Source organism: Solanum stenotomum, chromosome 12 (assembly GCF_019186545.1).
Source record: "Solanum stenotomum isolate F172 chromosome 12, ASM1918654v1, whole genome shotgun sequence".
Classification (NCBI taxonomy): domain Eukaryota; kingdom Viridiplantae; phylum Streptophyta; class Magnoliopsida; order Solanales; family Solanaceae; genus Solanum; species Solanum stenotomum.
The window spans coordinates 3,673,437-3,694,785 of NC_064293.1; the positions used below are offsets into that span (position 1 = coordinate 3,673,437).

A 21,349-nucleotide genomic window follows, 5' to 3' on the forward strand; every position below is an offset into this window, starting at 1 on the left:
GCATGTGTATATGTAGTATATGCAGCTGGTATATATTTCCTTCAAGTTACAGAGGTTATACTATAGTATTTCATGGTACATTTATCTCGATATATCATATGAAGGGTAAGAAAGGACCACACCCCTAAGGATATGATATAGACTGTCTATTCTAATGCAAGCATAAGTGATTATTTCCAGTTTTCCATGGATTGAACGCGTGACTTATATCACACGGAGACAATTTGACTGTTGCTCCAAGACAACTCTTCTCAATATATAATACAGATGTACTCAAGTGACCAAAAAATGCTTTAAATAAAGGAGGTAAAATGGTGCAGCATGTTTCTGAATAAACAATATGCTACAAAACTTGTCATTACAAATTAACTTTTATTCAACACAACAAAAACTTCAAAAAGGAAAATCTCTCCATCTAGCGCATACAAAAAGAAGTCTAGTGGTTAAATTTGCTTCAAAACTTTTTCAGCTGCAGCTATAGTCCTTTGAATATCCTCTGGAGTGTGTGCTAAGCTGGTAAATCCAGCCTCAAACTGTGATGGTGCAAAGTAAACACCTTCCTCCAGCATCCCCCTATAGAACCTGCCAAATTTTTCTGTGTCACTCTTCTTTGCATCCGAAAAGTTATAGACGGGACCATCAGCGAAGAAGAAGCCAAACATCCCCCTTATGAACCCGCCACACATTGCATGACCGGTCTTCTTTCCAGCATCCAAGATTCCTTGTGTAAGTTCGCCTGTGATCTTGTCCAAGTGTTCGTATGTTCCCTGTCCTTGTAACCGCTTAAGCGTGTGAATTCCAGCAGTCATGGCCAATGGGTTTCCACTTAGGGTGCCAGCTTGATACATTGGTCCTGCAGGTGCTACCATCTCCATTATATCCCGTCTTCCTCCGTATGCACCTACTGGCAAGCCACCGCCAATAATCTTCCCAAGTGTCGTCAAATCTGGAGTTATTCCAAAATACTCTTGAGCTCCACCATATGCCAATCTAAATCCAGTCATAACTTCATCGAAAATAAGAAGTGCGTCATTCTCTTTGGTGATCTTGCGAATGGCAGCAAGAAATTCTAGCTTGGGTGGGATGAAGCCAGCATTTCCAACTACAGGCTCGAGAATTACAGCGGCAATTTCTCCTTTGTGCTCCTCAAAGAGGCTCTCAACAGCAGAAATGTCATTGTAAGGTGCGGTCAGAGTATCAATAGTAGCTGCCTTTGGAACTCCTGGGGAGTCGGGGAGACCGAGGGTGGCAACGCCACTGCCTGCTTTAACAAGAAATGGATCAGCATGACCATGGTAACATCCCTCGAATTTGATGATCTTAGGACGGCAAGTGAAAGCACGAGCCAGCCGTAGTACTCCCATGCATGCTTCTGTACCAGAGTTGACAAATCGAACCATTTCTATGCTTGGAACAGCTGAAATAACCATCTCTGCCAGTGTATTTTCAAGGAGACATGGAGCACCGAAACTGGTTCCTTTCTTCATTGTTTCAGCCAATGCTGCTAGCACCTGCAGGGAAAGGTCATACCAAGATTATTGCCTCAAAAACAATGGAAAAAGCATTAAAAACTTTCCCTCTCGTGTTCGTACCTAAACCTTCCACGCCAACAAGGACTCTCCCCACCTACAGTATTGACACTTTCAATCAACTATGTTTCCTATTGTACAGCGTAAGACAGAGGGGTATAGAAGATTTTGAGGTGTCTTGCGCAATAGCTCTTAAAGCTGAACTCAAGAGAATCCAGTTGACCTATTGGTTCTTCTTCTTCGTCAGAAAGAAGAAGGAGAAACAAGTGGATGAAACATTTAGACATTCCCACCTAGGTTTACTATGTAGACATGTTCTACTTGAGTTTTCACTTCATCCATCCAATAAGCAACACAGTTCACTCAACCTCCAACCAAATCGTTCCCAGTTAAAAAATGCTCATTAGTCTACTTTTAATAATACTGATTTATACACTTTATCACGGGAACCGTCTACAAGATGGACGTCAAATACCAATTTCTATTTAAGAAAAAGAACAAAAGAAGCACCCAAGGGTGTGGCCTAGTGGTCAATAAATGGGTTAAGAACCATGAGGTGTCAGGTTCACATCCCAGTAAAAGAAAAAACTTAAACCATATGTTCTTCGTAGTCATAAATAGTCATCTAAGGCCAAAGTAATTCAATGGTTCTTCCATAATACAAAAAACTTTCCGAACCTGTAATGAGAGCAAAGACAATAAGAAGCTTTAAGATGGAGTTTCTGAAACATGTTACCAAATACAAAGCATGTAGATGCAGTAATAACTTATTACTAACAAGCCAGGCCAAATAAATGCACAGTGGCTAATGAAATTTCAAGCTTAACATAGAGTTGAGAGTAGAGAACTAAACCTCATCATCTGCATGACCAATTATAGCTGGTCCCCATGATCCGACATAGTCAATGTACTCGTTACCATCTATGTCCCGCATACGAGAGCCCTTCACAGAGTCAATAATGATAGGTTGTCCGCCAACTGACTTGAAAGCACGGACAGGGGAATTTACACCTCCTGGCATCAACTCCTACCAACAGTAAAACACGAGATGAAATCAATGAAAGAACTCGTAAGGACTAAGGATCAATAAAATTGATTGAATCTTTCCTCCTCCTTCGCTTTCGGGAGTATTATGCTGCAAGAGACTAATGTATAGAGATTTTGAGCACAACACAAGAAGAATAACATGAATCCAGTGTCCCTTTGTAGATTGAAGGCTTACACCACATAACTGAAAAATTAGTTGAACTGTATTTTCAGGTTCAAAGTGTAAGTCCCTTTTCAAGTAAGGACAAAATGTTGTACAATTTGTTCTTCCTCAAGAGCCATTTTTCTAACCTTTTACCCCATCTAGAAAATGTGATAGGTTTTAGCATTTTCCCCTTATAGGTTCCAATCTCAGTAAGTCATATCAGAAGATACACAAGAAACAACAGAATATATAAAGGGAAACGGAACCAACTAAAGCAAAGAAACATATTTTGCTGCAGAAATTTTGCTACAGTATCAGATTCCTCAATATATCTCCTCTTTGAAGTCAAACCACCTACGATTTTCATGAAATTTAAACAGTGATATAAATTACGCCTTTTCAGCACAACTAACATCTAAAACATACTCAAGGTTCTCATGAAGTCACAAATAGATCACAGTTAAGCTACACTAACTTATATGGGAGGACAACTAGACCGTATGTCAGATTAGATAGCACTGGTTTTACATCAATTCATGCCAAAATGGCAGGCGAACCAACTGTTAGGCTAAAATAACCCAAAGATACTTTTAACATGGTGCAATATTGTCCACTTTGGACTAAGACCAAACCCACACGGTTTTCTCCAAAAAAAGCCTCACACCATTAACAATATTACTACAAAGTCTTTCACTTTCTTTTCAGCTAAGACTTTGTTTGCACACCTAACACCAACTTTATCAAATCAACATCTCCTTCTTCTTCTCTTCACCCAACCCAAATATCTTAAAGCTAGCAATTTTAAGCTCCCACTATGCTTGGGGTGGAAGGGCTGGACCACAAGGGTGTATTGTATGCAGCCTTGCCCTGCATTTCTGCAAAAGGCTGTTCCCACAGCTTGAGTCCATGACCTCCTGGTCACATGAAAACTCCCCTCCAATTTTACCAACAATATTAGCAGGAAAAATCAAATCTTGACCCAATACAGTTCAAATCAAAGAATAAACACTGAACAATATCCATAATCTTGAATCTTATCACCACCTTATCTAGAAGATGAGGTGGATCCAGGATTTTAAGTTTATGGATTTTTGAACCTTACATCTTTTTGTCTAATGAGTACTGAATAACATTAACAAATTGAATTGTATCAAGAACACAAAGCCAAAAAAAAAACTGAATTTTGATTACCTTGGCTTTGCTGAAAGCTTCTTCAGACTTCTCAAGTGTGAAAGTTTTCTTCTTTTCATCAACTGAGGCTGTCATTCTAATGGTTGCAGCCGAAGAAGAAGATGGGTTGCATCGACGGTGAGATGGAGAAAAACCCCATTTGGGTGTTTGAGTTTTGGTCAATTTTGATGGCCATGAAAGTCCTACACCATTTACAGCAGCCATTGTTACCAACTCTTCCTCTTCTCTCTCTTTGAGTATTCTTGAATTGGTGCTGCAATGGGTTTTCTTCTAATTTTTTTGTGTTTTAAAGTGGCCTTGTCTTGACTTATGATGAAGATAAGGAAACAAGATAGGGAAATCTTAAGAAAGCAACAATTTTATTTTATTTTTTTGGTAAAACAAAGTGAATTTTTTTTATAGGGAAAATTACCTAATGTAGTGGTTTTAGCCCTTTTTATAGTAAAAATCATATAAATACATTTTTATAGTAGATATACAAAATGTACGTAGTTGTTATGTAGCTCTCTCAATAGATTGTTTTATCGGTGGCTAGGGCCATCTCAACAAGATTGAGATTTAAGGTCAAATTTTATAGAAAGACCTTGTTTCTTTTAATTTACATGTATAAATTGACTAGTTATAACTTACTTAGTGTAATTCTACAAATGAGGTCGTAAAACGTAGGATATGATGTGTTCACTCATGTTGCAAGATTAAGGTAGTCAAGTAAAAATGTGCTTTTAAGACTATCAATAGTTCAGAGATGAAACTAATAATTTATGCAAAGTTTAGAGATACTTTCAATACTTCTCTCTAGGTTATATGAAATTTCATTTGAATAAAATGTGTTTAAAAGAAAAAAAATAATATATTTATTAGGAACAATGCATTTTTGATTTAAGGAACAATAGAAATATTTTGGACTAAACTATTAGCCATATACATTTTTGGATCAAACGCTTGATGATTTCAATATTTTTAAATTAAACTATAAAACGAACATATTTTTTTTCAATTTCACATAATTCAACCTATTTTGACCCTTTTCCATTTTTTTTATCAAGCAGGATCAAATATTCAAATCAACACTAGTGAAATACTATTTCTCATTTTATTGCTTTGTAAGGTAACATTCTAAATTGGGATGGTAAGAGTGAGGTAGCTGGAGATGTTGAATGTTACAGTGTCTTCAAATTCTGCCACTCTAACACAAAAATTCATCACCTTTCTTGAAAAATGCAAATCAACTTCAGAGTTCAAGAAACTTCATGCTTTGTTAATAACCTGTGGCATTTCCAAAGAAACTCAATTCAATTCAAGAATCCTCTGTTTCACAGCATTATCTGATTCCTCCAATATAGACTATGCTCATCGTGTTTTTCTACAAATTAAAAACCCAACAATCTTTGATTACAATGCTCTTATAAGGGGTTATTCTAACAGCAAAAACCCATGTAAATCTTTGTATTTATTTGTTGAAATGTTGCAGAATGAGGTTTTTCCGAACTATTTTACGTACCCTTTTGTTGTTAAGTGTTTAGCTAAGTTGTGTGAGGTTAGAATTGGTAGGAGTGTTCATGGAGGGGTTTTGAAAAATGGGTTTGATGTGGATTTGTATGTTTCGAATTCTTTGATTCATATGTATGGTTCTTGTGGTGATGTTTTTTGTGCGAGGAAGGTGTTTGATGAAATGCCTGTGAGGAATTTGGTGTCGTGGAATTCGATGTTGGATGGGTATGGGAAATGTGGGGATGTTGTTTTGATGAGGGAGGTGTTTGATTCGATGATTGAGAGGGATGTTGTGTCGTGGAGCTCTTTGATTGATGGGTATGTTAAGGATGGAGAATATGCTGAGGCGTTGGCGATGTTTGAGAAAATGAGAGTGGAAGGGCCAAAAGCGAATGAGGTGACCATGGTGAGTGTTTTGGGTGCTTGTGCTCACTTGGGTGCGCTTGAGCAAGGGAGGGTAATGCATGAGTACGTGGTTGAGAATAAGTTGCCTATGACTTTAGTGTTGAGGACGTCGCTTGTTGATATGTATGCTAAGTGTGGTGCAGTAGAGGAGGCATTAGTTGTGTTTCGAGAGGCTTTAGGGAGCAAAACCGATGTCTTGATTTGGAATGCCATGATTGGAGGTTTGGCAACACATGGCCTGGTTACTGAGTCTTTGGAATTGTACAAGGAAATGTGCGTTTTAAAGGTGAGACCAGATGAGATTACGTACTTGTGTCTTTTATGCGCTTGTGCTCATGGAGGATTAGTTAAGGAGGCTTGGTGTTTCTTTGATTCTCTTAGTAAAGATGGCATGATAGCAAAGTGTGAGCATTATGCCTGCATGATGGATGTACTAGCACGTGCAGGTCATTTAACAGAAGCCTACCGGTTTCTATGTGAAATGCCTATGGAACCGACTGCTTCCATGTTAGGTGCACTACTTAGTGGCTGCATCAACCATGGAAGGTTGGATCTTGCAGAAATAGTAGGGAAAAAGCTTATCGACTTGGAGCCATTTCATGATGGTAGATATGTTGGGTTATCAAATGTATATGCGCTTAAAAAGCGTTGGGATGAAGCAAAAGCCATGAGAGAAGCTATGGATACTCGGGGAGTGAAGAAATTGCCTGGTTTCAGTGTTGTGGAGATTTTTGGGGCTCTTCACAGATTCATAGCACATGATAAAGCACACCCTGAATCGGATCAAATCTACACGATTCTAGATTTTGTTTTGTGGCAAATGAAGCTAGGTAGAGATTGTGAAGAGCTAGAACAATTGTTATGTGATATCAATGTAGGAATTGGTAATGGAGATGATAGCAGTGCCTTGCAGATGAATGATTTTTCGCTATAAGATCAAGATCACACAGTCTGTTTTGAGCAGTATAAGGTGGAGAGCCATACATGAGGTTGGCTTAGAGAGCCCAGTAAACTCATTACTATCTCGTAAGTATTGCTAGAAAGAACTACTATGAAGCAAAGTAAATATGCACACATTTGAATCAAGGAAGCACATTCTTGTATACCATTAATGAGTTCTGCAAAGTGATCTTACTCTTTGTTATCGTCTCCTTTTGCAGGTCGTGACTGAAACAGGCGAACAGATTGAAAATCAAGATTCACAACATACGCCCAACTTCCATTGCCATTGCAATGCACGTGTAGGCGTAGCTCACTCTATACATTTGATATTGACCCCTATTGATGTATCTATCTTGATTGAATACGATTGTTGCAGTCACAGAAATTGGGGACGGAATTCCTTGAAGAAATCTCAAACTTGAAGGAAACTCCTGCTCATTTCGAAAGCTGAACCTTCTCCAACTTGCAAATGTGAATGCCTCCAGATATCAAAACCCTTGACTATGTATTGGTATTGGCTTGAAGTAATGTACTTGTCATTTACTATGAGACACTATCTGATGTACAATTATAATACAGAACTAAAAAGTTTACAGGGAGAACTCATTGGAGTTGATGAAGTTATATTATTGGAGTAATCAGAAATGGTAGCATTGATCTTTTGAGTAATCATTCTCCAAAAGTGTGTCACCTGTGGTCTTATCCAAATTACCAAAACACAAAACTTATACAGTTGATCGAATGACATATTTGCTCAATTTCACATTCTTTAACAGCATATTTGACCCTTTTTCACTTATTAATTATCTGGTTGGGTTATTTGGTGGTTGTCATTTAAATAAAGCACAAATTTGGACCAAATATTGGCCTTTAAGGGAATATTTGACCCTTTCCAGAAAATGTGGCTGATGATGGTGATTGTGCAACAATGACCAAAGATGAATGTTGTTCAGTTGCGGCAAGCAACAGTGACTGATGCTAGAGGTGGGTGGTCGTAGGTGGTGAACTGTGGTGGTTGTGGGGTAGAGATCCATGGTGAATGTGGTTGCTGATGGTGGTGGTTAAACAAGATGAAGAACAAATGAAACTAATGAAGAAAGTAAACAAAATGCCAAGGAAACAGAAAATAATAATACTCTTTCCATTTCAATTGGTTAATCTTACTTTCCTTTTTAATCCATTTTAACCACAAGATTCAAAAGTCTTCTTTTTACTTTTTTAAACTCCGTATCAAATCAGACAAACAAATTGAAATGGAGGGAGTATGAGAAAAGGGAAATGTAGGAAAACAGTTTTTTTAAAAGGAACACAAAAAGACTACAACCAAATGAGTTATCTTCAAAGAATTCATTGAAACTTTTCAATTCTGCCAGAGATCAAGGTAACAGTCATTAGCAAATCCAGAAATGACTCAAATGAGTAGGTACAATTACAAGGTTGAAATTTATCAAACACTATCCTTGGGAGCTGCAGGTGAGAGAGCCTTTCTTATTCCTCCAAAATAAGATATCACACATATTTGCCCATCAACACAAGAAGATCAACCAGATCTCATCAGGATAGCTTAAACAACAACGAAAGATAGAGGTTCTACAGTTGAGACTCCAGTTATCAGTACTTGTCCCAAATCACCATACACCTCCTAAACAAGCTGTAAGCATAGCTTCTAGATCTTATGAAAGACCCCTCTTTTGTCAGAAATGGGTTCATCGTAGTTGAGCTTCATCAACCTGTAGTGGCAATTTCGTTTAACAATGCAAAATCCTACAAATGAAAGTTACAACAAAAAAGCTTCCTCAAAATTGCACGGAAGAGAAACCTGATAAAGTTCAACACCGAAGTGTATCTAGTTATGCTGCCAGATCTTTTATTTCGTATAATATTGGCCTGAGATGAGCTTATAAGGAGTGACACGGTCAGTGAGGATTCATATAGCCGACTCAACTTGTTTTGTGCTGAAGCGATGCAGTTGTTGTAGAATACCTTTCTCTGTATCAAGCAGGTCCTGCTGTAGTATCTTTCTGTTTTACCATGAGAGGGATGCATATCTCTTTCAATATACATTTTGGGCGACTGATGCTCCATCGTTTGCAGATCGCTGCTGCAATTTTTGCCAACATTATCCAGAAATCTATAGAATCAGGAAACTATCATTCTGAATGCAGACAATTTCATAAATTGGCATTCTGCAGTACCAACTACAACCTTTCTGTTGTTAAGAATTCCAGAATCATTTTCATTTTTTGGCAAGTCAATTTCATTCATGAACAAAACCTATTGAGAAAAATGTGTCATACGACTCAAACTCATTCAGCCAAAGTCGTCTATCAATATTGTCCAGTTATTAATAACTTTTTTTCTGTTTGCTTCTATTTCCCTGATCTTCTATGCATACTCTGTCACAAGCTTCATTCATCACTATCTATGAGGGCAATATAGACTTTATAGGTAATATGGACCACTGAAATATTTTGGTGTTGCATAAACTTAAATTTTAATATATGTAAAACTACATCATCTGTATTGTGCTTGAAAAATGTAATGTGTGTGTGTGTGCATATGAGATGAAACACAAAATGCACTTGGATACCAGAGACAGGATGCAATTGTAATGCGTACGGAGTTGTACCTGAGATGCGCAGATGCCTTAACGGACTTAGTGACTGGTCCCACATACAGCCACCACGCTTCTTTGCTACTTACTAGAGTTCACACATCAATTCTCCTCAACATACAAAGTCCCCTCAAGCTTTTCAACCAAATCTAATCATTCTTGAAACATTTAATAAAACAAATTGAGGTCACAATAGAAAGAGTTGCTTAGACAACGAGCAGAAAGCTGCAAGACACATACCCCTCAGCGTGTTGCCATTATATCAAATGTAGGGTCTAGAACTTTTCATTGACGATGAAATAATGAGTAGAAACTAGCCAGTACACCAAAACCAGCAAAGCGTAGAGCTCGACACTTGATGCTCTTCAATTCCTAACTTTTGTTCTTAATCCTATGCAACTATAGATGACAGATGACAGATGAGGTCAAGACATCTAATATATCTTATCATGTCATCCAATTTCATTGACATTACAGAGTGCTGCAAGGTGACCCTCCTCGAACAGGATTTTTAAATTTGAGGACGTCCTTGGATCCGCTGACAGGGAAAGTATTGCCTCTTTGAGAATAGGACGACTCTTACTATTTAAATATTGAAGAGACTCATCATGGACCACCTTTTGTAGTAGGTCACAAGCTTCATTAGGATTCATATTTTTTATAAAAGCATCTATTAGCACTATGTAGATAGATGGATCGGGTTTCATATCCTTCCTCTCCATTTCCTGCAGATAAATCAGAGCATCATCTGGCTTCCGACACTTGCACAGACCACTAATGAGAGCCATAAAAGTTATTCTATTTGGAGAGCACCCATTTGCCTCCATTTTGACCAAAAGACTAATAGCATCACTTGGTTTGCCGGCATTGCATAACCCATCTATTAAAGTGGTGTAAGTGATAACATTGGGCTCCCGTTCTTTTACATTCATCCTAGTGAGATATGCAATTGCCCGATCTACATCACCATTTTTGCACCACCCATCAATCAGTGAGTTGTAGGTAACAACTGATGGAATAAGCCCCTTATCCATCATTTCATCAAGAAGATTTTGGGCTTCAAGTACCCTTTTGGCCTTACAAAGCCCATTTATCATAATGTTATAAGCAACCACATCAGGGCAATAACCCCGAGAACAGATCCCTCTGAAAAGATTCAGCGCTTCATCCAACTGTTTAATCTTAACAAGGCCGTCTATGACTGCCGAATAACCAACTACATCAGGGAGAAATCCTTCTTGAACCAGGTCAGCAAGAAAGTTAGAAGCTTTGACTGCTTGCCCATCTTTGCAAAGTTTCTTCATGAGCAGTGTGTAATATTTTATCCAAGGTTGATGGCCATGCACACGCATCTCCCTCACTATAGCAAGGGCACCTGCATCATCCCCTTGCCTACATAAGCATCCAAAAATTGAGTTGTATGTGTAATGTGTCGGCTGAAATTCTGACTGTTTCATCTCATCCAAAAGCTCATAACACTCATTGAGTCTACTGGCCCTACTCAAGGAATCAATTAAATTATTGTAAAGTAGCACACTGCGTTTACAGCCAATAAGGTCCATATCTCTAAACAGGTTGAGAGCAATTTCCAACCTATCCGCACGGCACAAACCATCAATAACTATTTCAAAAGAAATGGTATTAGGACAAGCAAGTTCCTTCATGGGGAAAAGATTGTCCTCATTAAAATCACCACCAGAGTCAAGACCCATTGATGCAGAAAGTAGACGATATGCTTTATCAGTTGAACCATTGTTAATAAGTCCTTTCAGCACAGAATTATACAACAACATCCTAGCTTTCAGATCCAGACTCTCAAACCTCCCCTCAACAATCCGGATCATGTCTCTTTCATCACGCACACAAGACATAAGGTCACTAAGTATTTTAATATCAGGATCGACTCCTGAAACATTCATATCCTCGTACAGCTGCATAGCTTTCTCAATCTCCTTATTCCTAGACAACTCTTCTATTAGCACGCCATAAACAGAAATGTCCAGCACAAAACCCAATTTCTTCATTTTATCCAACAGTTGCAACGCTTTATCTGTTTTACCTTCCCTCACAAAACCATGAATCAAAACAAAACATGTCTTCTCATTTAAGCTAATGTTAAGATCTTCTATCCTCTCAATCAACTCAAATGCCTTGTCTACCTTACCCCACTTACTAAAAGAAACTAACAAGATCGACAAAACATGTGCATCGACCAATCCCTTTACGTGCATCTCATTAAACACAACCAAAGCATTTTCAAAATTCCCCGCATTACAGTAACACTGCAAAACTGGTGTGTAAGCATACTTATCAAGCTCCCACCCATAGCTACACATCTCCTTCAATCTCAACTCAATTAAACCAACATCACCTCCCTTAGATATAGCATCTAACAAACAATTGTAAGTAAAACAATTCGGAACACAAAGACCCGATTTTTTCATCTGATCAAACAATTCATTAGCCTCCTTAACCAACCCTTGATTACCCAAACACCTTATAAAGAAACCCAAACCACGAGGCGTAAAATAACACTGAAATCTAACTACATCATTAACCAACACTCTCATTGAGTCAATCTGTCGAGCACATGATAAGCACTCTGCCATCAAGTTAAAAGTATGACAATTATGTCGATACCCTTTTAAATTCGAAGCCCAATTAAAAAACAAATGAGCTATTCTCCAATTTCTAAGCTTTCTAAGAACAAATTCAACAATAAAAGTAGTAATATTTGAACCCAACTCATCAAGTTCTTGGCTTTTTGATGAATCAAGAGGCTTAGTAAAGATGTGAACAAGTCTATCAGCGATTCTTGAATCGTCTGAAGAAATTGGGGGAAGGGGATTTGGAGGTTTTGGGCAAGTGGGTGTTGAAGAAAATGGAGAAAGATTGTGTTTTGTAAAAGGGGTTTGAATCAGAATGTTGTGGTGAGTCCATATATTGAGGAGTTGTTTGATTGAATTGGAGAAAAGCAAATGGGGTATTCTGATTCTACACAGAGCAGCCATTGATGTATTTTTGGGGAAGAGTGGTGAGTATAAGTGTGTAATGGGAGTGTTACACCATTGTCCAAATTTCTTGGAACAAAAAAGTGTGATTGGTAAAATTGGAGAGCTTTATAGGCTCATAGGTTTGGTTATGAGAAGAGAAATTGATAAAAATGGACTTCTATGTTTCAAAGCTTTTTTTTCTTTTCGGAGCCTAACATGTTTTCTAACAAAAGCGACTCCTAATTTGGAAACTTGAATCCGAAATATTCCGAAACCTCTGGTTAACTAGGAGATTCGAATCTAAAACATTTCGAAACCTCTAATTAAAGATGAAGGAGTACTTACCACTCCAATGCAACAAGAATTTGACTACCAAGAGTTTTAATGTCTGAATCAAAATTTCAAACAACAAAGCTTATTTAATTTTATTTATTTTATAATTTTTTTCTCTAATAAATCACCACAACTTTTGTTGGTAACATTTATGTTTCAAGTTTTAGTATGCACTATTGCATTTAAAATTGTCAAAACTATTAAAATCAAAGTATATCAACATTTGTTTATGAAATTTACACAAAATTTCAACTTCAATATTAATTGTTCATAACAAATAAAAGGATTATATACCAATTGTTGATATCATATAAAAAAGGGATTATTATAGCAATTGCATGGAGATATATAATTTATTAATTTGACACCCTAAGATAGTCCGATACCTTATCCATAACCTATAATCTGCTCATTCGGTAAGATTATATAAAAGCTAAAAGATTTATGTCATTTTCACAAATTGTGAGATTTTAATATCTACAAGAGAAAATACAACTTTAAAAAGCCAAATTACATATTCAAAAAAAATTTCAACTTCAAATCAACCTAATTTCAAACCATGATTTTAACCCTAAGAAAAAGGTAGGCCATCATGAATCAGCTTTATATTTTTATTTTCTCTCTATCCAAGAAGCTCATCATAATCATGCTTGATCAATTTTTTACAGTTCAATTGAACGTTGTTCTATCAGTTCTTCCAGTTTTGTCATTAAGTATACAACATATTCCAGCAACCAAGTAACTTAGTATCTGTACTTGGTAGAGTAATCTTTTGGTGCAATGACTAGACCCCGGCCTTTTCTGGCACCGCGATACACAGTCTCAACAATGTCGACAAATTCTTGTTTATCCTTAAGGGCCCAATTGATCTTGTTATTGTTCCCAGTGCCAAGATCAATCATAATGTGCTTGTTCCTGAAGAAGAACATGATGGTGGATGGATCATACAGCTCGTACATCGTGTTAAAATCAGGGACCTCGGTGATGTCAACCAGGTAAATCACAGCAAAGTTCTTGATTGTCTCTGCAACTGAAGACAGCACCTCGTCCATCTGGAGTCGAGAAAAAATATGGAATTAAAACTAAATTTTTACAAGGCAAAAAGTCTTAGACGCGTAAGAAAAGGCAGAAAAGCATAGAGGTGTGCCATGATTTGAACATAGACGAGATCTGCAGCATTTGATATGCAAAATTATCGACGACACACTTGTTACTCCCCCTCCCACAAAGAAATGGAGGAAGCAGGATTACATCACCAACCTGTAATTGTGAACAAATTACCAGCCCACATCAAACAGCTCATGAAAGAGTAACAGACATATTGGTTTTGAGGTAAAGGTTAGTCATACCAGGACCACGGTCTTACGACTCAAATCCCTGATAATGGTGTTATGTGCAGGGAAGAGGAAATGTACTTCAAGAAAAATGTAGCCAATGAACCAATCACTCTTCTTTAAAAAAGCACTAATAATGCGAAATCAGTTCAAAGCAATGATTTCAGAATCTATCCACACAGGATGATCCGGAAAATTATAGTAGTGAGATGTGTGGCACACTTCATTGCTGTTCTCACTTGTTTTTAGGATGTTTTACGTTGGGCAAACATTGTTGGAAGATGTAATGTAGGATACATAGTCAAAATAAAACATGTAAGCATATCTTAGCATATTACCATTTATAGGTGGATGAGTGAGATGTTATGTTGCTAATTCTAGTCCTATATGATCATACTAGAGTGTCTTTCTGCTTGATTCTACATTTTTGTTGTTTCTACTTATTCTTTTCTCAATTTTTTTTACCATGGCTTCTTCGCTACTGTATTTGTTTTACTTGAGCTGAGGGTCTATAGGAAACAACCTCTTCACCTTCGTAAGGTTAGCGGTAAGGTTGCATACACACCAACCTCCTTAGACCCCACTTGTGGGATTACATTGGGTATGTTGTTGTTGTTACTCCGAGCAACAACAAGATTTTGATCATCCCAGTTCATGATCTTCACCTCAATAGCAGCTTCTAGCACTTTTACTATCCTTGACTACGTCATTCCATAATCCAATACCCAAACTTAATCAGTATACCTTATCACCCAATTCACCAAACAAGACCCTATAGATTAACTTCCAAAGAACCTATACTAAAAGTTAATAGATTGACAGGAAAAAAGTTTCAAGCTAAAATTTCCAGTTCACCATTCTCATCAAAAGACAAAAATCACCTGTTCACCACAAAACCATTCAGTTTCCATTACACAATATCTCATTAGACATCTGATTTCGAAGATGGAAAACATATGTAAAACCTGCCTCAAATTCCGCAGGACTTAGATTACAGACTTATTCACCACCTGTTGAATTACAAGCGTTTACAAGCTGCCTTTTTTTTTTCTTTTATTACTAGTGCAGGGTAGCTATAAGCAAGAATCAACAACTCTCAAACAGCAAAGCTTCTTTTCTTTTTCACAGGCAAAAACAATTTTGAATCACTTACATATATAAATACAAAAGGAACCCAAAACAATACTAGTACACCAACGGCGGATGTACGTTTTAGGTACAGGTAAATCTATTTAATATGTACACATTATAAATATAGAACTCAGTAAGTCCAAAAGGCATTAGTTTAGAATCTATAAACATCAAATCCTGGATCCGCCTTTGTTAATACATACCACTTTCAACTACACATCAAAATATGGCAAAATTAATTCTGCAGAACTTAATATAGCAATCAATCAACTACAACTCGACTGCAAACTAACTGGGGATCGGTAGTGTGGGTCCTCTATAAAGGATTCAGCATAATTAGCTAACATCTGACCTACTGCAGCCCTCACCCTTTATCCGGACTTTGGACGGACCATGCCTTCCATACCTTAGTGCAGTTATATTCAGCATAAATAAACAAATAAAAACTACTATCCCAACACTATTTCTGATCAAATATGACACAATCTGGTGATTCAACCCAATAAAAAAGTTGAATCAATAATCTTTTTCTGCCGTAATCAGTTAACCCAACAGGAACAACGAATTCATCAGACGTAGTGTTTCAAACGGACAAACAAGCCAGTCAAAGTTGTCCTTCCAAATAATCACCAATTAATCTAATCTGCTCCATTCTAGCCAATAAAGTTTCCTCTTTAATCAAGTCATCAATTTAAACGCTTCTATCTAATTCAAAACTAGTTCGAGTCTATAACATGAATCCTCTACAACTGCAAGATTCTTCTTTTCACTAATTACCCATTTCCAGTAATTGCCCATTTATATGTTCAAATGCTTATATCTAATTCCAAACAAGTCGTTGACTATATGAATCTTCTATATATGTTCCAAGATTCTTCTTTTAGCTAAAAACCAAACAAATTTCATATAAAAAAATTGTAAAAATTGTTCATACCATAGTAGTTGAGTCGACTATACGAATCCTCTATATCTATTCCAAGATTCTTCTTTTAGCTAAAAACCCAAATAAGAAAATTCAAAAAATTGACAATAAAAGGTTAATTGTAAGGTACCTGCATGTTAGGGTTTTGTCCTGATTTTCTTACCATAATTTAAGGTTTATTTTTTCTTAAAGAAAAAATAAAACATTACCATAAATGTTTTTACTTTTCTTGAAAGGAAAATATAATATTCTTTCATATTTGGTTTATTCTTTCCTTTTAGGACTCTTTTTCTAGTAAGAAAAGGTTTTAGGACTCTTTTTCTACTAAGAAAAGGTTTTAGGACTCTATAAATATAGGTTTGTTTTCTTCTAACACATAACAATAACATCCACAATGTAGTCGTTTAAGACTTTTGTTTATGGGGAGATTTATTCTCTCTAAAGTTTCAATGTTTTTCTTTATATTAGTTTTGATATAATAATATTTTGATCTTTAGTATAAGTTTTTGATATCTGATTTATCAATCTTATGATTTGCAATTGTAAGCTTTCGCATGACGCCATAATCAACCCTTCATAACCCAACACTGCATACAAGTATCATCCCAATCATGGCCAAATCGAATGATTACAAGGCGTTCTTCTTCAGCAAGAATAGCTTGATCCACTGCCCATCCAGAGTGAAGATGTGGCAACAAATACGACATTTTTATCTATTGCTGATTTGATTTTATGCTGAAAAAAAAACAGAGAAGAAGCTGACACAGAGAGAGAAGGAGAGAAACAGAGTGATGAGAGGTCGATATGAATATTTTTAGGGGTACCAAAAGTGCTACTCCTACAAGGGTCTCGAATGCGCTAGTACCCTTATTAGGGCTCGTTTCGTCGGAAACACGTTATTTCGAAATTAATTATGTTATTTACTTCTTAATGTGAGATATAAATAATATCACGATTTCGAAATAACTAACCATCATAGCAAACGAGTCCTTAAGGATGGTTTGCTAGGATTGATAAGGATCAGATAAAATATAGGATTATTTAATTTTGTATTTAATTAGATATTTAGATGTGTTTGTTAATCTAAAGATTATTTATTCCAATTTATGTACTATAATATGAAGGTGGACCTATATGTGAACATACACCTGTCAATTTCGGAAAAAAATATTTATATACGCGTATATCTATTATGAGAAACTGACAGAAAGTAGAATATAATTAATCGTGCACCATGAGGAGTTGGTACAAGTTAGAGAAATCACTCACGAGACCAGGGTTTGAATCCAACTAGTGCCTTATTTCATTGGTTTTATTTTAAATTTAATTTAAAGCTTATATTTGAGTCATTAATGACCAATCGAATACTACATTATCCGTTAATTATTATTGAAAATTTTGCTAATGGCCTAAATTAAGATAATATTGATGCACCTCGATAATATTAAAGCATCCAAAGTCTTCAATCCGGAGTTAATCTCCGAGTCCATATGTACTATTTGATTAGGAGTATTAGTAAGTGGAAAATTATCTCTTTATTCAAAATTGAACTCATAGCTACATGTATGTATATATCTTTTTTTACTTTTGTGTTGCAAATAATTGAGTTTAGTTCTTTAATGTCTTTTTGTTTAAATAGTTGACTTATGAGCGATTTTCTCTTTTTTCTCGTTGACTTATGAGTGATTTGCTCACTATTTCATTTTCCAAAAATCGCTCCACACTATGCGAGTTTGAAAGTTTTTTTTTTTGTTATTCTCGCTGCACACTAAGCGAGTTCTCAACTTCTTTTATTATATGCCCTCATAGTAATCCCGTCATTACTTTTGAAAAAAATTATTATTAGGAAAAGAACGTGTTTTTTTAAAGAGAAATAATATACTCCTATTTAATTGAAAAAAATACAGTTTCGACTTATTAAGTAACAATAAGAGCATTCTTATATCAAACTATTGAAGACAATGATATTTCTGGACCAAAAAGAAAAAAAAGAATGTTGAAATAATCCAAGTTGATTGATGGTTGGAGAAGCCAAGTTGATGAAGGTGAATGTCTTCAAGTTACAGCTTCTTCTCTGTTGATTTTACACACTATTTATATGGAGTAAAAGAAAAAAAAATGAAGAAAGTTATGTAGGATTGAGATTTACCTTTGCTATTATAAAATACGTTTCACGTCTTTCATTCTCTTTGGAATCTCCTTCAGGTTTGGAAATTCATAGATATGAAGACCTTTAATGAGAGGCATTGCACTTGTGCCTAAATCCCATCTTTCTAGGTTTGAAAGAAAACCCAGATAAATGAACTTTAGTTGACTGAAGCTGTTATCATTGCATGTTATTCTTCTCCTTCATAAGCTCTAAACAATTGGAGATTCCCTATTTCCTTAGGTTTGGCAACATTCCCAAAATGGGCATCGGATCTTCTGTCAGTCTTGACTTCCAAAGAAGCATCATTGTGATGGAATTTGGAAACAGAGGAAGTTTGTTTATTCTCCCTTTTAACCACAATTTCTGGAGCTTTTGACAAGAATTAAGAAATTCAAGGGATGGGAATCGAGATGAGTGAAGAAGCTTACTCGACAATGTGAGAGTGCTAAGGTTTTTCAAGCTGCTAATGTTGTTTAGGGAGTAAGAATCGCTAATATAATGCATGCTTAATTCTCGAAGATTGACTAAATCAACAGGGTCAACATCTTCCCGCTGATCACAACAAACACCTTTAAGAACTTGAAGGCTAGTGAGTTTGCTTATACGTTCTAGAGGTTCTGAATACCAAGCAACTAAATGTCTTAAATTTATTAGGTCAACTGTTTTTGGGGGTAGTGGGCAAAATGATCTGCTCTTATTGACAACAGCAAGTGTCTGTAAATTCTTGAGGTTGCCAATGGAGGAGGGAAGATCATGGATACCTGTCAATCTTAAGAACTTGAGGTGGTACAAACTCCCTATGGCATCAGGTATAACACCACCTTTAATATCCAAGTACAACACATATAGATGTCGAAACACATCTATATGTTGGAACACATTATAAATATCTGGATCGAAGAACATAATTGACCTCAACTTCAAGTTAGAAAGATCTAGTGATGAGAGGTACCTTTCTCCTTCACTGTGAATGCCATGTCTGATACATAAAGAAGATATGGAGTGGCTTCTTGGATCATAAATGTCAAAGAAGTTTACCTCCAATGCCTTTTGTATCGCAAGATCACGAAGTAAATCATGAACCCTACATTCAGTAACTTTTTCCCAAAATGTTTTAGCCACTTGAACCAAACTTCTTCTTATCAGCTCATTCAAGAAGCCTTCAGCGACATCCTCCATTCTTTCTTCTCCTCTTGGTACGAAACCCTCGGCCATCCACAACCATATTATGTTTTCAGCCTCGACTTCTTGATCTTCTGGAAAAATACCAAAGTAGAGAAAACACTTCTTGAGCGCAGTTGACAAATCGTTGTAGCTTAATGAAAGAATGCAGGAGATTTCAATAGATTTATCTTCTTTAATGTTCTTCCAAAGGTGATCTTTCACCTTGTGCCATTCGCTTAGCCCCTTTTTATGCGAAAGTAGTCCGCTCAATACAACAATCGCAAGAGGTAANCATTCAGAATCAATCTGCTACTGATGCAAACAATCTGTACACATGCCTAACTAGTAGGAGAATAAACTGCAGTTTTATTACCGAGTTCCGAGAAAAGGCCCAAAATAGTCCCTCATCTTTGGGTGAAGACTCAAAGTCATCCTTGAGTTTTCACATGGAGCATTAATAGTCCCTCATGTTTGCAATATTGGTGCACTTTTGGTCCTTCTTCAAAATTTTGCCCATCTTTTAACATTGATTTTATTCATAATTTATGTATGGAATGTTTAATCATCATTTTATATATTTAGTAGAAATAATAACTCCATGTGGGAGATTGTGAGAAGAAAAACACCTTATTATGTTTAGTAGAAATCGTATTGCAGGTAAAGTCGAGAGGTTTATCACGATGATTTCACGTACAATAGTACAATTGTTTCTTTTCTTGCAATGTCATATGTTAAAATGTTCTTAGTTTGGCTGCAATAATATTTATACTGAATAGAACAAGGTGTTCTTTTTCTCACCTTCTCTCACATAGAGTTATTATTTCTACTAAATCATCATATATTATTATAAATGGAAAGCTCCAACAATTAAAGTTGGATTACCATTATACCCTCAAGCTAAAACTATTTCTATAAATATTTTATTTATTAAAAAATAAACTTATATTATAATAAATATTATTAGAACATTAAATATTTAGAATGAATTATTTAGTTGAGAAACTAAATTTATTGTAGTCTTTTCAATTTTCCGGAGTTACTTTTCCGTGTAATACTTATTGTGAATATATACAATATATTATGCTAGAGTAAAAGAACTTCAAAACAATCATTTAAATATCTTAATTATAATATTAAATGTGCTTTTAAGTGTTTTCATTTCAATTTTTAATGATGACTGAAACGTCGTATATCTCAATGACTCAATGCGTCTAGAGGAATAAAATGGTGTTAAACTCTGTTTTGCTGTGCATTAAAATTTTCCTTTCTCTTTTGTTATTAATTTTCTATTATTTATTTGATATTCAAAAAATCATGAATGTCGCTTTATATATCTTTGTTATTAATTTTCTATTATTTATTTAATATTTTAAAAGAACCCTGAATGTCTCTTTATATTTTTCTACTATATTTTCTTTATTTCTTTATTAATTTGGTTTCAAGAAGCTCAAAAGTCATGTTTTTTAACAATTAAGGTGGTATTTATTTGTTTTTAGTTTTATGTGCAGCCTCTATTAATTACAATATCACCACACTACACGTTTTAACAATTGAGGGTATTGTGAGTGTCAAGTTAATTAGACTTTTTATATTTTTCTTTTCTTTTGGATTTTTTCTGAATCGAATTATATATTGAATTATAATTTTGATTTGGGTATTAGCTAAAATATGGGTGTAATATTTTTGTGGTGATTTCTTTTTTCTTATGGATATTTTTTATTTTTTATTTTTTATATCTGATAATTTTCTTGAGCGTTTTTAGTGATAATATATATTGAGTAAAGAGTATCATATGCAGCCATCAACCTGATTTTTTTATTTATTATATCTGATAATTTTCTTGAGTGTTTTTAGTGATAGTATATATTGAGTAAAGAGTATCATATGCAGTCATCAACTTGGTGGAAAACAATAACAAAATATACAGGTAGAAATTTTAAGTATTTTTTGTGATTTATT

The 21,349-nt window shown here is 35.6% G+C and overlaps 5 protein-coding genes across 10 annotated transcripts; 1 reads left to right on the forward strand and 4 right to left on the reverse strand.

Annotated features, from left to right (window-relative positions):
- Positions 1 to 278: 278 nt before the first annotated feature.
- LOC125846956 (glutamate-1-semialdehyde 2,1-aminomutase, chloroplastic) lies at positions 279 to 4,213 on the reverse strand. The gene is made up of 3 exons (XM_049526670.1): positions 3,913 to 4,213; positions 2,383 to 2,556; positions 279 to 1,511 (listed from the first exon to the last, which is right to left on the reverse strand). Exons 1-3 carry the CDS (start codon positions 4,114 to 4,116, stop codon positions 444 to 446), a joined length of 1,446 nt encoding a protein of 481 aa, XP_049382627.1. The 5' UTR covers positions 4,117 to 4,213; the 3' UTR covers positions 279 to 443.
- Positions 4,214 to 4,945: 732 nt separating this feature from the next.
- LOC125846953 (pentatricopeptide repeat-containing protein At5g08305) lies at positions 4,946 to 7,421 on the forward strand. 2 transcript variants are annotated; one of them, XM_049526667.1, is made up of 3 exons: positions 4,946 to 6,834; positions 6,969 to 7,049; positions 7,127 to 7,421. In XM_049526667.1, the coding sequence occupies exon 1, from the start codon at positions 5,063 to 5,065 to the stop codon at positions 6,740 to 6,742; it is 1,680 nt and encodes a 559-aa protein (XP_049382624.1). In that variant the 5' UTR covers positions 4,946 to 5,062; the 3' UTR covers positions 6,743 to 6,834; positions 6,969 to 7,049; positions 7,127 to 7,421. The 2 variants fall into 2 exon arrangements, with proteins under 2 accessions (XP_049382624.1, XP_049382623.1); XM_049526666.1 differs by having other exon boundaries at positions 6,969 to 7,421.
- A 653-nt stretch (positions 7,422 to 8,074) lies between these two features.
- Positions 8,075 to 12,491, reverse strand: LOC125846947 (putative pentatricopeptide repeat-containing protein At5g08310, mitochondrial). 5 transcript variants are annotated; one of them, XM_049526657.1, is made up of 3 exons: positions 9,605 to 12,491; positions 9,380 to 9,522; positions 8,075 to 8,881 (listed from the first exon to the last, which is right to left on the reverse strand). In XM_049526657.1, exon 1 carries the CDS (start codon positions 12,373 to 12,375, stop codon positions 9,817 to 9,819), a length of 2,559 nt encoding a protein of 852 aa, XP_049382614.1. In that variant the 5' UTR covers positions 12,376 to 12,491; the 3' UTR covers positions 8,075 to 8,881; positions 9,380 to 9,522; positions 9,605 to 9,816. The 5 variants fall into 5 exon arrangements, with proteins under 5 accessions (XP_049382614.1, XP_049382615.1, XP_049382616.1 ...); XM_049526658.1 differs by having other exon boundaries at positions 8,075 to 8,480; positions 8,570 to 8,881; positions 9,380 to 12,491; XM_049526659.1 differs by having other exon boundaries at positions 8,075 to 8,848; positions 9,380 to 12,491.
- An 822-nt stretch (positions 12,492 to 13,313) lies between these two features.
- LOC125846978 (thioredoxin-like protein YLS8) lies at positions 13,314 to 16,881 on the reverse strand. The gene is made up of 2 exons (XM_049526692.1): positions 16,659 to 16,881; positions 13,314 to 13,742 (listed from the first exon to the last, which is right to left on the reverse strand). Exons 1-2 carry the CDS (start codon positions 16,782 to 16,784, stop codon positions 13,434 to 13,436), a joined length of 435 nt encoding a protein of 144 aa, XP_049382649.1. The 5' UTR covers positions 16,785 to 16,881; the 3' UTR covers positions 13,314 to 13,433.
- A 1,573-nt stretch (positions 16,882 to 18,454) lies between these two features.
- LOC125847000 (disease resistance protein RPP13-like) lies at positions 18,455 to 19,405 on the reverse strand. The gene has a single exon (XM_049526716.1). It carries the CDS (start codon positions 19,403 to 19,405, stop codon positions 18,455 to 18,457), a length of 951 nt encoding a protein of 316 aa, XP_049382673.1.
- Positions 19,406 to 21,349: the final 1,944 nt, after the last annotated feature.